At 38.3% G+C, this 16,589-nt stretch overlaps 1 protein-coding gene across 2 annotated transcripts in view; it reads left to right on the top strand.

The window, feature by feature from the left end:
• Window positions 1–16,085, top strand: part of LANCL3 (LanC like family member 3) — a 41,393-nt gene extending 25,308 nt beyond the window's left edge. Inside the window, exons 2-5 of one of the 2 annotated variants that reach the window (XM_087758564.1) lie at window positions 4,338–4,461; window positions 5,566–5,763; window positions 7,734–7,941; window positions 9,798–16,085. In XM_087758564.1, the coding sequence (XP_087614690.1) occupies window positions 4,338–4,461; window positions 5,566–5,763; window positions 7,734–7,941; window positions 9,798–9,834 (567 nt within the window). In that variant the 3' untranslated portion in view covers window positions 9,835–16,085. Of the gene's footprint in view, window positions 1–4,337; window positions 4,462–5,565; window positions 5,764–7,733; window positions 7,942–8,936 lie in introns of both variants that reach the window. The other variant, XM_087758565.1, reaches the window with a different exon arrangement.
• The last annotated feature ends 504 nt before the right edge of the window (window positions 16,086–16,589 follow it).

The raw sequence follows: 16,589 nt of genomic DNA, 5'->3' as shown, positions 1-16,589 counted from the left end.
ATAGGAGACTAATGGCAAAGCTCCTTTTAGGTTATTTGTAGACTGACCCATTTTTTTCAGCTTATTTTTGACATTTTCTACAGCATCAGAAGAAGTGTATGATCAAATTCATGTAAATGGCTTTTTAGAAGTATGACAGAGGTTTGATGTGTTTGATGCATATTAAAAATTTTATATGCATAGAAGAAGGCTTTTTCCACAATAACGTAAGCGTAGCTGTTACCTCCTAAAAGTACTGATACATCTATAAAAAGGTAATTATACTTGACATTCAGTAATGCCTTCTGTTACTTGCATACAGGAAAGAGCCCTAAGAAAATAAATGCAGATCTTTTAAAAGAATTAAAAGCTTACAGTCCTCAAATATACTCAATACAGTATTCAGTTTTATGTAGCAGTGGTTCTCAAAAGGCAAATCATGAGCCGAGGGGCTTGTAGCAAGCATTCAGAAGAGTGATGAAGTGCTGAAAATGTTATTGTAATCAGAAGCAAAGAAGAACTAGTCCTGCTTCTTTCTGCCTAATCCTCAAGGTCAAGACTTCTGTCTACAATTTTTGAAACATATATCTAGGGCCTAGCATTGTCATAACCAATGTATTATTAAACCTGTCTTAGTAGATTAAAAGGATTTGTGAAATGACTTACTTCCAACTAACCAATCTCAGGTTGAGGAAGACTGCTAACAACAAAAAAGCATGGTGTTCTGTGATTGCTGTAGACATAGCACTTCCTTGCTGACTTTTAACAGGGATTTTCTGAATAAAGTACCTGCCTTAAATAATTCACAAGTTTGTGGAGTGCCTTAATGGGAGAAGGCATATTGTCTGCAGTGGCACAAGAGAAAAATGGAGATACTTTAGAAACGATCACTTTTTTTTACTATAAGTAGGGCTCCTAGGCACAGGCAGTAGTACAAATACTAAGTATTATAGTGCTACTTAAGTGTTGTGCTTAAAGTAAAAGGTATATGGGAGCGCAGCTGTCACCAGTGTGAGTGGAACAGTTCTTTAACAGCACACAGCATCACCGGACAATGATTTAAAACAGAAAATAAAGAACTCCGCTGACCAATTGATATGGAAATTGCAAGGAAAATGTGGAATGCATGTATTCCAAACTTCGGTCTAGTGAGGAGACTAAAATGAACCCTTCTAATGTGATAGGATAGGTTGTGGTGTCTTTAAAAATACAAAAAGAGTTAGCTGAAATATTAAGCCACCAGCAAGATATCTCTTAGTGTCAGTAGTCTTTTGGCTAAGTACTGACATGATAAAGAATATTTTTACCCACTGTGTAGCCAGCTCATATTAAATGACATTCAAGAAGTTTCTCAAAAAATGTAGCTATCTTCTCAAGCATGAAATTTTTTTCTGCGTAGCATATTCTTGTATTGGCTTTATTCTTCATCAAAGCATCTGACAGCTTTCACCAGAGCACGTGATATCAATATGCAATTTATCCTTTCAAAGCCTTTGGGATGATCAGTCTATTTCTTTGCCATCCCTAATTAAACATATTGCTTCAGTAATTCCCAGGGGCAAGGAGGCATTGCAACTACACTGAAATGAAAATGAACTTTGTAGAACCACGGCTACACCATCTGTGATTACAATTAATGTATTCTATGATTGTTGTTTTGGTCATAAGTTTTTAGCTGTTTTATTAAAAATATTGTGAGGGAGCATACAAAGACTAGCCACAGATTTTATTTCTTGGCAAGGGGAAAGAAATCTGAGGAGGCTTTAACACAGATTTGGTTGAAATAAAATGTAGCAAGCCGATGGAGATCTTAAGTGTGATCTCTGATCATTCAGCCGTCGGAAGGCCACTAATAATGATGGTGAGGGTCTCTGTTCCAGCCAGCCATTTCCTAGAATAAGGATCAAATACAAATTCTTCATATTCAAGTGTTTTGGAAAACAGGCAGCAGCCTAGAATGACTGTGCATTGAGGCACTTGGTAAGAGATATTTGGAGTCAGCACAAAAATTTTCTTATTTAGCTATTAGAACACATCTCCTATCTGCCTTAAGTGTATAGGTCAGTCTGAGTGGCCAGAGAGAAGGTAGCTTTCAGGATATACAGGTTATCTTTTCCATTTTCTTTGGTAATGTGGAAGTGGGTCAGGATGAGTTGATTTCTATCATCCATTCAATCATGATTTTAAATAATCATTTTTCATCTGGTTTTGCATGTGGGCTTTTTTTGCATTCTGAAAAAGAGGTGATATTCGTTAGCATATATCATTATGCCAGCCAAAAGGGTATACTATCTATACACTTAAGTAGTCATAGCGCTTAAGTGTTTGACTTTTTGCACTTACTTTATATTAGAAAATGGTGAACAATGCATTTCTTGCTAGCTGATGCTTCTTTATGAAGCATTGTGCAAGGCTGGATTTAGGTAGAAGTTTAAATCCATTTAAAATACACAATCAGCATTTTAAAATAGTCATTAATTCAGTTTAAAAGTTAAATGTGCTGAACATAAAAGTATACTTAGCAAAACATGGTTTGTATTGAAAGCCAGTTGATTTATTAAGTGAAGGAACCATTACATACAGAAAATGAACTAATTATGGTTTTTCTAATCAGCATGCCTTTGCCTTCCAGAATTACAACTAGGAGATCTTATCCTTCACGTTTATTTTTAAAGTATTACCTTACTGATCATTTTACAAAGTATAGCGTTTGGAGGACTAGGTCCCAAACTGCAAGACAGTAAAATGAGAGAGAGAATGCAGTGTGTCTCACCGTGCCTCTGATCTCCTTGTTTGCTTAGGATTTAAACTGTTTCTTTAAATTCAGTGAAGCTAAAACAATTCATTTAAAAATGACTGGAAATGAGTGAAGTCTCCAGATGTTAACAGCTTATTTACTTCTATTGCAGTAACATTAAAGAACACTAATCAAGATCAGAAGTAGGTTGTTCTCCAGGTTGTACAAATATCATAGTCATTTGGAGCAGCTGTAATAAAATGCCTTGTTATCAGGGAGCAAGGTAAGATAGACAAACAAGATGTTTCAGCCATTAGTTTTCAGTCAAGTTCTATGTGACATTAATTATCCATAGCATCTTCTACATGGCAAATGAGAGAATGTGGTTGATAACAGATGTTGCCTCCATACTTAATGCTAACAGTATTTTTCAAACTTGAAGAAGTAATTGTAAATCCTATGGTAGTACAAATTACAGCAAAACCAAATGTGTTCAGAAACATTTTAAAGACATTATCTTGATATTCCAGTTAGTTTTAGGATTACTGTTTATCTTGTCAAGGCTATTTCTACAGCCTTTTTCTTTTTTCTGCCTCATTTTGCCTTTTTTCTTTCTCAGTTCTCTTTTCACAAGTTGAAATATTTTTTTGCAAAGTACAGCTGCCATACAGGCTTTCCCCTAAAGCCAAAACACTAGAACTAAATTATTTTAATGACCTAGGTATTGTTCAGTAATGTACAGATGTGGCTGACAGGAAAATGCTGATGTTTTCAGTGAATTACATGTCATTAGAGCAGTAGTTAAAACCTGTAAAACCGATTCCTCACTGAATGCTTTAGGTCAGTAACTTGGAAAAGTTCATGTCTGGTGAAATATATAATTTGTCGATCTTATTTACTTTTGACACCACTAAGAGTAAGGCATTAGTCATTTCTTAGGACTGCATTAAAGGCAGTGTTGACCTGTTCATGATGATAAAGTTCCATAAACATTGCTAGTCTCTCTTCATAGAAGCCTGTCTTGCACTTCATTTTTCTTATCACGTTCTTGAAGAAGGCCTGATTCTTTTACTAAGATGTTTCTGAACCCACATATGTAGTATTGATTTTCAATAAAATTTAGTAACCTCTTCTTTGCTTCCTCTTTTTTATATTATCTGAGAAAAATCTGTGTACCTCAGTGTGTCCCAATAAAGCCTGTAACATTCACTTCTTCTATAGGTCTGTTTTCCTTTGTCTTCTCCTAATGTCTCTTCCTCCAGTCTGGAGGTTCTTGTTCTGCAGCTTGCCTGGGCTTGTTGTCAGCTTCCATCAAACTGACGCATCTCTGGGAAGGAAAGGCAGGAGCTCTTAGTGAGCCTCTTTTCACCTCATCTGTGCAGCTAAATATTTGACACTCACTTTCCTGAGACGGGATGAAACTCTATTTCTGAGAAACATTATGTAAACTTAACTGTTTTTTGTAAGGAACTCCTAATAAGGATGTACATTATGGCATGCTCATAAGATTAAAGGCAGTACTTTGTCTTGTGCACCAGCAAAAAAAGCAGAGCCCTGAAAAATGCCTAAAAAAAAAAATTATTATAATAGCCTTGATGTTTGTTTTGATGTTTCTTTTTAGGTGCTGACCCCAGCACAAATAAAATCAATTTGCCTGGCCATACTAGAATCAGGAAAGCAGTACGCAGTGAAGAAGAGGAAACCATTCCCACTCATGTATTCCTACTACGGAACAGAGTATCTTGGTGAGTAAAACACACCAACTGCTTTGAAAATGATGCTGTGTGTAGACACTGAGCCAGTAGACGCTTCAGAAATAAAACATCTAAAACCTACAGTGTAAGATTTCTCCCGACTGAGTTGGGACCATCCAACCTCCTAAGACTGCTAAGTGGGACTGAGGAGCTGGAGGGAAGGACCAATGCTGCCTAATGCTGGGGGCCACAAGAGGTGCCCGTCCTGCACCAGGGGAGCGGCAGGCAGCAGCTTCATTCCCTCTTCTCCTTTCTGCCCTGGTAAATCTGCCCTTGCCAGACGGAGGCAGCGACAGGTGTGGTACCCATGCCTGTGTGGAGAAGATTACCAGAGAGAACTGTCAGGGGATGTTATTTGTTAGCTGCTGTTGCCACACAGGGACTTGCAGAGCATTTTTTGGCTGTAGCAGTGCAACTCAAGCATATGGTCAGCTCCTACCCATCGTGAGCAGCTTAGTTGGAGCTCATCTGAAGCAGTGGTGAAAGGTCATGGAGCAGGGCCCTAGTGGAGTCCTCAAGGCACAATATCACACTACAGAAAGTGTGAGATTGGTTTGCAGATGTTAGCGATTTCTCTGGCAGGAGAGCAGAGGGAGAAGTCACTGAGTGGTGCTGCTCCACAGACCCTGGCAGGTACAGACAATTCGTGCACTGAATTTTAAGTTTTAGCTGACTGACACTGTCTATCAGTAACTGGGAATGCCATTTATTGTCCAGGTTCAATTTGGGTTCAACAAAGACTTCAGAATAATGGTCCAGATTCAGCAGTGTGTCAAGAACAATAATGTCTTGAAACAGTATTCAGCTTAGGTTCAGTTTAACTTCACACACTGAGTTTCAGTCATATCGGAGTGAGAGCAGAAAAAAATCATATGTATTTTTGCACAGCTAAGGGAACTGGAAATGACAGAAGTAGTAACAAATCATAGTGTCATGCACCTAGAAAGCTTTTATTCCAAGCACTATTGTAATACGCATAAAGAAGATGAAAGAGCCATGCACTTGACAAGGAAATCAGTCCCAAGGGAAAGCTGCTGTGAGATGGAGGTAGGACCTATACCTGCCCTCTGATTTGACTGTTTCTGTTCATTACAGGTGCGGCACATGGGCTTTCATCAATCCTTCAGATGTTGCTTTCCTATTATGAGTACCTGCAGCCAGCAGATCAGGAGCTTGTGTGGCAGAGCGTTGATTTTCTTATGGACCAAGAACAGAACAGCAACTGGCCTCCTGAGCTGGGAGAGACAATTGAGCGGGAGAACGAGCTCGTACACTGGTGTCATGGAGCTCCAGGTTCTTTTCCCATTATGAATAGCCAGATGCTGATCACAATGCTTTTCCGTGTTAGGTGATTCCATGTAGAAGATAACGTCAGGTTGAATTTGACCGATTTTGACGTTTTATGAGATGCAAGCAAACTATTTAGGCTCTTTCTTCCAGATAAGAGTGTTTTATTTATTGCTGAAGCAGCTGGAAGGATAGGCATATTTTCTGCTTTAAAAGCATAGAATTCTGGTGATCCTGAACTGTATATTTTCTGCTCTTGCTCCCTTTCGTGACAAGACCTCAAAGAATGGTACAGCTGAGTCAAAAGACAGCATATGGCTGGACAGAGAAATAGTATGCGAAAGAACACAGATAGGGACACATCTGTGAGTTTTGGGAAGGCCTTCACAATAGCTTTTTTCCCCCCTCATCAGAATCAAAGTTTAAGCTGCACTTATTACGTGGATAATGCATAAATCTGACCAAAGTATTTTCATGTGAAGGGGAGTTTGTACTGGAAAGGGGCATTTTTTCTGAAAGTCACCCATATAAAACTGCTTTTCAGAGAGGAAGAGAATCAATCCTTAGTTTGGTTTCATGATGTAAGGCTGATGTCTGTCAGTTCAGAATCTAATCCTACACATTAGCAATTTTGGCAAGTAATGTTGTATATTGAAATTTCTTTTTTACCCCCAGGCAGGATTTTATTGCTAACTAGTCATGTTGGCTTGGTAGCATGAACCTAGAAGGTTACAGAAAAACTTACTTTTATTAAAGAATGTCCATAAGCATTGATGCATTGCTTTTAAAGGTGTTCTATTTAAATCACAGAGAGTACATTATAATTAACATCCCTTAAGTGTGCTTTCTGCTAATAAATTATCTCTTTGTTGGTATGATTAAGGAACAAGCTTCTTGCTCTCGCACTATAATGAAGTGAAGTGAAAACAGCTTTTGCTTACCATCCTTCCTTATTTTTAAGAGGAAAAACTTACTTCTACAGCATGGGTGGCCAAGTGATGAAACCTGCAGGGAAGATGCCCTCTTTGTTTCAGTATCTTGAGAGTGGTCTTTGACTTGGGTTTAACTGTTAGTGGATACATATGCAGTGAGACTCAACAAAAGTGACAAAATCCCAAAGGGCATAAAGAAGTTACTTTAGGAGACATTTTGAGACATGTAAATTCATCAATTGCTATTGTTCTTCCCCAGAAAATCCTGTATCCCATCACTGTTCTTGGGTAATAACGCACGTGTAGTTTACAAGAATGCTTTTCAGCTACTTCAGTGTATATTATATTCAGACCACAAGCGAGCTATTCTAAACATTTCCTTAGGCGCTTGATTTAGTTATGTGTCATGTGCATTCTTCGAAGGTTACCGTGAACTGAGCTGTGCAGTGCTCTGTTGAAGATTATGATTAATTTATTTGAATCCCCTCTAAAAAGAAGCCCAATAGCTTTTTTTTTTTTTTAACAGAACTTAGTATGCATAACTATTTATAACTAGAATAAAGCAGCATGGGCCCTACTGAAAAAAAAAAAAGGCAAGTTTATTTTTCTCATTCAGTAAAAAATTCTATCTGTTGCCAATGTAAGAAATTATCTTGCCTATCCTTGTGTTCTGTCATTGTAAATAGGTAAGGTGAATGGGGATTTGAAACCAATAGAAGACAGTGCTAAGAGTTTACTGTTTTAAAGGTAAAAATGTGACTACTGTTTTAAATTGATGAAAGACTGGGAATGTTAGAGTAAACCCTGACATTCAATAATGCATTGAAAAGATCGAAAGTGGTATTGTCACAGGGAGTGGATAAGTTCATATTTTTAGCATACCAGATACTCTCACCTCCATATGTAGCATATAGATACGTAACTTTGACATGTGTAGAGCATGAGACTGCAGGTTTTTAGTGTATTAATCTTTATTTTCTTATGTGTTCTATGAAACGCTTGGCCTACTTATTACAAAAGACAATCTCACTGCTATTTTCCTAGGCATTGCATATCTGTTTGCCAAAGCTTACCTGGTTTCCAAGAAGCCTCAATATCTGGACACTTGTATCCGCTGCGGAGAGCTAACTTGGCAGAAAGGCCTGTTGAAGAAGGGACCTGGAATATGCCATGGAGTGGCTGGTAGTGCTTATGTGTTCCTGCTGCTGTACAGGCTCACTGGAAACTCAAAATACATTTACAGGGCACAAAGGTCAGCATTCCTACCTTTCTGGATTCAGGGTAATGCCAGAAAGTTTCAAGAACGTTTATAAAGCTGCTCAGAGCCTGTGATCACCACCCTCTGATGTAGCCTAAGTGTTTAAGCCTCAGGTGCAATGCTACCTGTGGGTGGTGGGGCAGGCGCGCTCTGCGGGGAGCCCGGCAGTCCCGCTTCCAGGCTGCCAGTGGTGGGAGAAGCATCGGGTTCTCCGGGGCTCCCTCCCTCCCTGCCCGCGAGCGGAGGGAAGCGGCGCAGGTGGGGAGGCACGGCGCGCATCCAGGTCTCATCTGACACGAGGTCAGAACAGCCAAACATACTTGCTGTTTTTTAAGTTATCATTCCCAGTTTTAGCCAGTTTGACATTGTGCTATTCGGCTTAGCTAGTGGGGTTAATTCCATTTTGTCCTGATGCAAGCAAGTATATCCCACTGAAAATTCTGTCACCGTGCTGCAGTTATCTTTAATTTTATTTCTGTAATTTACTATACATGTTTAAGAAGGTAGTATTCAGTGTTTGTTACTGTTTTCCTTACATAATGAGGGGAAGTGGTAATTAGAGTGACTTATTTTCAGCCATTTGCTTTTAAGTGAGAACATTTTTTTGTGTAGTCATTTCAGCATTAGAGAATTTGTTACATCAATGTGAAACATTGCTTGCATCCTGCTGAAATAACAACCAAGATAAAAGTTATTAAAAAGTATTTGTTTACTAATATGTCTCATAGACATCAGAAAAAGTTTGTAGCACTCAAAGAAGCATAACACATGTACAGATCGCAAAGATTTGGCTTTTCTAGATCTCACGGACCTCAGTTTATCGTGGAAATTGGAGAGTGTAAAATTTCCACATAAGGTTAAATAATGAACATTCTACTTTTTTAATCATTGAATGCTATTAAAATGATGCTTTCAAACAGCAAGTAAGTAGACATACAGGGACACCAAATAATAACAAACTTTCTTCTTTTTTTTTCCCTGTTTCTTAGGTTTGCAGAGTTCTTATTTACAGAAGAATTTAAGGCTGGTTCCCGGGCATTAGAAAGTGTATATAGTCTGTATGAAGGCTTCTCGGGAACTGTGTGTTTCCTGACTGACTTGCTGCAACCCAACCAAGCCGAGTTTCCGCTCTTCAGTGTCTTTGTCTAGAGAGTAACATTCTCCAGGGCCTCATCCTGGTGGCAATGGGAGAGGGCACCTGCGGTTTCACTTATTTGTCAAGAGAGGCTATTTACAAAACAAGCCAGTGGTACCACTAATGCTAGCCTTAACGTAGCTGGGAGTCAGGTGAAAAAGAAAATACACTGGGGCTTTGGGAGGGAAGTGTGTGGTCAAAAAACAAAATGGGTCAATGAAAAAAAAAATGGGGGAAGCGATTGAATCTGATGTGATAGATATTTAGCTGTAATAAGAAGCAAAATCTAATTATTCAAGTGAGAGAGAAAGGGGCATTATCAAACTTATAATTTGGTGGTTATGCAGAAGAAAAAAAAAAGGCAAGCTAGAATTACAGGGACAATGCAAAGAAGAAACATCGATGCATCCAGTAGGTTTTAAAAAGAGACCTGCAAAAACAAGTCTTCATGCAGCGATGCACTTACCGGGGAGGGTGTCGTAGACATGTCACTACACTGCACAAGGGCAAAATCTGGGATTTTTTACCTAAACCACATCTACTAGTTCTAGTAACGTGTATTAGAAATACCTGTATCTTGGAGCTCTTTCGTCTTCATGTGCGTATAATGATAGTTGTAGATAGCTATATATTTAGCCTGCAGTTTCACTGGTTCATTTCAGCTAGTGGGGTTTCATGTGTGTAAATGAGAACTGAACTTGACCTTTCCTTTCAGAGCTCAGTCTGTGGCGAGGAGCTGGTCTCCTTACTGATTTACTGTAACCGTGTCACTGCTTGTCAGTACTTCCCCTGTCACAGGGAAGATGAGTGGAGGAGCCATGGAGAAGACTTGGACCGAAAAGTTCTGTAGCAAAGATACAGCAGGCAGATGCTTTCTTCACGGTACAGCATTGCTAGATAAGTATTGTTCAGTGATACAAAAGCTTCCTTTAAAAATTAATTACTTATAGCAGCATTTCTGAACAATAACATACACATTTCGGAGGATGCAAAATCTATTGTCCTTGATGAATTGTTCACTCCAAACCCTGCAAACTGAATGCAAACCGTGGGTGGCATACTGATCTTAAGGAAAACCTGATAACAAAACTCAAAATTGCTTCTTTTCCTGGTTAACAAAATAATATATATGCCCAAATGATTTGTAGCTATAGAAATAAATGGGTTGCTCAACAATAGTTGCACTAGCACTTAAGGTTGCAATCATATGTTGTTTTATATGTATTATATTTATGACACGGTACTTGAAAGCTAAAGAAAATGCTAATGTAGATTTGTACTAAAAAAACTATAAAATCAATATCTGTATTTAAAATATATTTACTATTTATTTATTTTTATTTATATTGGAATAAAATAATGCAATTACCTTTAAAGACAGATTGGGAAGACCAGTATGTCAAAAATTGCAGTTAGGGTGGAAAAGCTGACCTACATGCACTGCCAAACAATGCAGTCTCTCTTCCTGCATTCTCAGCTGGAGGAGATGACAGTTTCTTTATTTTTAATGCCTAATGGATTAAAGTTCCCATTTAATTTCAGTGGGCCTTGATCAGGCTGTAAGTTGGAGCCAGGTCTTGCAGTCCTTCCGCATTTTAATATAGTAATCCCATTGCTACTCTTGCCACTGTTATTTTAATGAGATGGCTTGCATTATTATAAGCTGCAGATTAGGACTTCTGCTATTTTGTCTTGCACTGTGCAGCTCTAATTAATTACTTAATCGTAGAAGTAACCGTATTTCATTGGTGAATAAAGCAATGCAGTTCTGTATCAGTTTGTCAAGAATTTAGGGATTTTTTGCTGAATGGAAATGTTAAAATTCAATATGTAGTTGTTATGTGTTTATTATTTGTGGGATAAAAGGTCTTTTAAGAAAGCCATTAATGTCACTTACTATGTTACTCTGAGCAGTGAGATGCTTACGCATAGGAGGATGTATTTCACAGGGAGGTATACATGTGAGGGTAAATCAAGAAGTCAGTGGAGACATGCGCACGCTCTGCCCAGCCATGTTTAAATGCTCCTGTTAGATGAGAGCAACGTCAATTGTCAGTAGTGGAAGATCCTAAGTAGGATTCTTCTCTAGTTCTTTCTTGTAATGCGGGTGTCTAATATATTTCCTAACTGGAACCTTTTAAACAAAGGTTTAAGGAAGGTAAAATTTGGCCTATTCACTTTTTCCCTGTGGTCCAGTAGCTTTTCAGTCTCAATTCTTATTCTAGGGTAATGTCACCCAGCTAAAACATGTAAGTAACAACATTTGTGCCATAGCATTTAGACAGCTATTGTAACTGTGTTCTGTCTTACTGTAAGACAGAGAAATAGGTTTTGCTATGATCTGGGCTCAAGCTGTTGCAATCCGACATTTATTGCCAATCATTTTATTCAGAGATGCAAACATAAAACAAAAAGGCCTAGTGTTTTGATAACTATACAGTCAGAAAAACCCAAACAACTCCAAACTTAAGCCTTAACAGAATCTACACGTATCAGCATAGCAATCATGACCTTTAGATTTTGTCCCCAGTGCCTACTTTTTAATTATCACTGGGCCACAATATTTAATTGTTTCCAGTTAGTTATTTCTCAGGAGACGCTTGAAGAAGAAAATCTTTGCCAAAACCTCAATAAATCTAGAGCACAATAAATCAATACAGTAACTCAGATCCTAATCAAGTCGTGAATGCCGATCTTGTAACATATACCACATATATGTTAAAATTTACCATAATAGGTGTAAATAAAATCACTCCATTTTATTATGCTTAACTTTTAGCAATCATGTTTGCATTTATCTTTTAATAGAATTCTTCATAAATGGCAGGAAATATATGTTAAGAACTCAGTTTTCTGGCGGTTTTCCATTGGCGTCTCTTCGTACAATTAATTCGTTCTGATTTACATTCAGGGGAGACTCCACTCTGCTCTGTGTTGTGTTCAACAGCACCCACAAAACAATCTTCTGTCTCTGCAACCCTTCTCCATATATGAAGGCACGTGTTTGGCTTCATTTGGTACTAATCCTGTGAGAAAGAAAATAGATATCTGAGTAAGAGTTAGTCCATTCAACAATGAGAAAACCCATGCAACCACCCAGTTTTCAAAATCTAGGTCCCAAACATCTCTCTGCAAGTTATGCGAGTTCAGCACTGACTTCAGCAAGGGCAGCACGCATGCTTTCTTTACTGACACTTAAGATCAGTAACAGTAACATAAACATCCAGTCTCATGGGATGCGTCTTCTACAATCTTGGAACATAATTATTCATCTGTTTCATCAGACATGGCAGTTTGAGCTCATTCTTAGAGCTTCGTGGCTTTTCGTACTTGACCTAGCTGGGTTAAGGTGGCTACTAGACGTGCTGTAGTCACAGCTTCTGAAGACAGTGTAAATATGCCCCAGGGCTCTTCTGAAAATACCAATCATTAAATGAGCAGGTTTTTTTCATCTTTTTCCTCTTCTTAATTGTCTATCTGATTTTTTTTTCCTTTGTACTATATATGCTGTTACATACATGCTGTTACAACCTTCATTTGTTGCTTTTAAGACATCGACAGGAAAGCAACCTGAGCAGAGCCGTCAGCACTTTTCAGTGTAATAAAAGATAAAGTCCTTTCTGTTTCCTCCTTACTGCTTCGAGAAATCAATCATGCAACCTTTGCTAGACATTCTCAGCTGGGTGCTGTCTCCTCCTGCTCCCAAATCAGGTCCTAATAGACTGAAAAAGTGTATTCCTGAACAGATTCTGCCATGGTGCTGTGACAAAAGACTGTGTTACCAGAAACTTGAGAAGCCTCTTTCAAAGTGTAAAACGCAAGTTCCTACGTCATGTTCGCACGTTAGTTTCTTGACTGTGTTTAGTTTGTAAAGTGTAGGCAATAGGAATTTAAGTGATGTAATAGTATTTCTGATTATGCTGTTAAAGCAAAGAGGATGCATTGTGTGGGTATTGGTGCTTATTTGTGATGTACCTGTGTTTGTGTGGTGCTGTTTGTGAGTAAAGCTGTAGATTACACATCAGTTTAAGGAGCTATATACTATTCATGACTTTTGGTAGGTCATCCATAGATTACTGTCACGGAATAATTTTGAGGGAAACTAGATCTGTAATGTCCAGATTTAGTGATCTCAGGATTCATAGAGCCAGATGCAATAAGTTTCATCAACAGTATAGTTCTAACAAATACATCTTAATTTTTTCCTGCTACGCACAGTTTCTCAGCATGATAACATGCTTGTTTTGTGCCACTGCTTTCAATATCTGCTTTGTTTGCATTGTTGTTTCCTTCAGTTCCCCTGCCTTTCTTTCCCAACCTATTAATAACTTCAGAAGACTGAAGCAGCAGCTAAGGTCTTTTATTCTTGAAAATCAGCTTGATTAATTTTGCTGAAGAGGGGTGTTCCACTTATTGGCATTACATTATTTTACGCTCCCAGGTGGTCTCTTCTCACTGGCTCTGCCATTTCCCACCTGCTAAGGAAAAATCATTATACTGTATAACAACTGTCACTGATGTTTTATATCATTAAATAAAACAAAGAGAGACTTTAAGGGGAGCATATTCACTTCCCTAGTATGTCAGTTCTCTTAAGACAATCAAAAACAAGTGAACTGGCTAAACATCCCAAAATACACATTTAAATAGTTCTGGGAAATATGCACAAATGAATGCAAGTAAAGCGGTCACCCTTTTCGCTACTCTGTGAAATTAAGTAATGCCACTTTGATGTTCTAATAATAATTATATGGACACGTAGAGAATATGATAAGAATACTGATTAGTTTTTAAAATACTGTGGAAAAAACGAAATGTAGGTATCTGATGTATTCAGAAACATACAGGTGCAATATGTGCAAATGGAAACTTTCATAAGCAATCAAATTTTTGTACTTACATTGTTATCTACATATACAGTTATAGCATCTGCCAACATACTGCATGTTTTATGCAAACGGTGACCTATTTCAGCGTATACATGCATTTTGAGAATATATCCTTGTTACTTGGACCTATAGGATCCATGGCCAGAGTGTCTCTCTGAGGTCTGACAAGTAAATCTCAGGTGCGGTAATCTTCTCCTACATACCTTGAATATTCACTGGCATGAGTGCATATTCTAATCTGTAGGAAGATTAGTATATCAGGAATAAAAATTGCCCTGTAGATTTTAAAGAGTAATCTTCCTGTGAAGAACTACACCGATGAGCAATTACTGGCTAACAGCACAGTCTAGATTGCTCTGAGAAGACATTTCAGTTTCTAAAAATATGTCTTGGACTAAGGAGTAAGCAGCAGAAAGCTAAATTGAAAAGAAATAAGAAAATGACCAAAAATCACATTACTGAGGGAACAACATACTTCAAAGCCATAAGCCAAAAATGCTCAGGGCCCACGAAACAATACAGCAGTTAAGGGATGTGAATAGGCATTTTCTAAGAGAAGAGCACAGTTTGCTTTATTCCACCGATAGTGGTACAGTGCACACTGTGCAGGTTTTAGCTGCCTTGAACAACGCTTCATTGCCATTATAGCAAAGTCATCATACGCTGAAAAAAGGCTGCCTATGAAGGAGCTGCCTGTAGCTGAACCTACTCCTGTCATTTAACAGAAGTGATGCACACTAGTGATGCTTAGGCAGTTTAAAAACATAGATCCAAAAAGCCACCATGCACCAACTTTTCGACCCACGTTTCAGCTATTAAACCTCCTGACTAATTTGTACCATCACTGATGTCACTGTTGGTCCCGTACCCTGTGTGCTTAAAATTTTACATCATGCTCTGGAAAAAGTCAATTTATAAATCGCAATCTGCTTGAAAATACATAAGGCCATTATTTATTTTTAATACTTACAAGGGAGTCCCTTGACTTTGTTCATTGCATGACTCAAAGCGAAGGTGGAGGCATTTAGGTCAAATACAGCAATACCAACTAGAATGGCAGAAAATTAATTAAAAACTCACTTTGCCTAGTGGTGTAATATTTGAATAAAAGATACTTTATAATGCAGTGATATTCAGCAACAGAAAATTTTATGTAGAAGTCCTGACATCAGTTATGTCCCATAGTGAATAGAAAACAAATCCTATTCAGACATTTATTTCTACTTCATATGGAAGAGAAAGGTTGTCTGACCAGAAATTGAACTCTGCTTCTGTCTCCATTACCATGACCACACATGAGAGAAGAAAGATTTCCTCTAACAATGGTCTGATTTTGCCACTGATTTGGCCTCCTGTGCTCATTTTAAGGGCCTGTTGTGCCACCTGCTGATGTCAACGGTGAATCTCCACTTGGTTTCAGGCATGCAAGGTTAGGTCCTTCCACAGGTGTGAAATGGGGGCAAAACTGCATCATTTTGGGCCCCAGGCCTGCGAACTTTCCTCTGCACAGGAGTTCCATGGAATTAGTAAGGCTTGTTCATATAGTAAGAGGAAAGCATGGGTGTTTGCATATGCAGGGCCCTATTTGGTAGCAGTTTTATTCCCATTTTCCCTCAATATGTCTGCAATATACACGAATGCCAATACCAATAAAAAGTACAGGGAACTTAAATGGCATTACTAAGAAAGGGTGTTATTTCATGCCTAGTTTGTGTTGGTGACGCTTGATTATTCAATATATTCCAACATACGGTGTTTGTTTCTTGAGTACATGCCGCACCCTAGATTGGTTTCTCAGTGTAATAGCCATTTGCAGCCATAATATGATACAGGCCCTACAGAATCAAGACTGATTTGATTCTTTAGAAATGCACCTTATCATTTAAAAGCAGGACCCCTGCTCTTCTGATGTTTTAAACACTGTGATCCTTCAGAATGTGTTTATTGTATTAGTTTTGTATTGTAGATTATGATAGAAACTAGATTTTATAGCTTTTTAAAAGCAGTGATAATACTAAGCTTCATAGTGGTGGAGCAAACTCTGTGTATATCCATATTATGAATATTAAAGCTGTGATTATATTTTGCCTTAAGTAAAAGCTCAACCTTGAACAGTACAATTTTGTATGGGATTGCTTATTTCCATACTTCTCTTTTATAGCACTGGCAGTTTTTCCTTCTGGAGCAGTCATGACTCGGCTCCAAAAGCTTTTCAGTGGTACTGTGTTATCAAAGGTGAAATCATTCACCTGAGAATTAGATAAAGCATCCAGGCTGCACATAGCAATCAGGTGAAACTACCTCATGGTAGTTTCCCACAAGATAACAGAAGACAGGTTGCTTTTGGTCTGTAGGTTAAAATTACTCACTTAGGTGTTTATTTTCAGCGTGCTTCAATCCCTGCACATGTGGCCTCTTCCCTTTCCAGAAAGACCCCTCCATTCCCAGCGAAGAGCATTAGAGCATTAAATTCACCTAGGCCCGCCCATAACCAGGTTTCCATCTTTGCCATCATCAGCTGAGCTCAACTAGGTGAGTGATGGGATTCCAGATTTGCCAGTGCAGCAGTTCAAGAAATGGCCCAAACAAAATTTTATTGGCTTTTTTCCTATAAATCT

Source organism: Nipponia nippon, unplaced genomic scaffold (assembly GCF_047370975.1).
Source record: "Nipponia nippon isolate SJK-2023a ecotype South Korea unplaced genomic scaffold, ASM4737097v1 scaffold_2, whole genome shotgun sequence".
Taxonomy (NCBI): Eukaryota; Metazoa; Chordata; class Aves; order Pelecaniformes; family Threskiornithidae; genus Nipponia; species Nipponia nippon.
The sequence above is the reverse complement of the archived record's forward strand: the minus strand, read 5'-3'. Positions and strand labels throughout refer to the sequence as shown.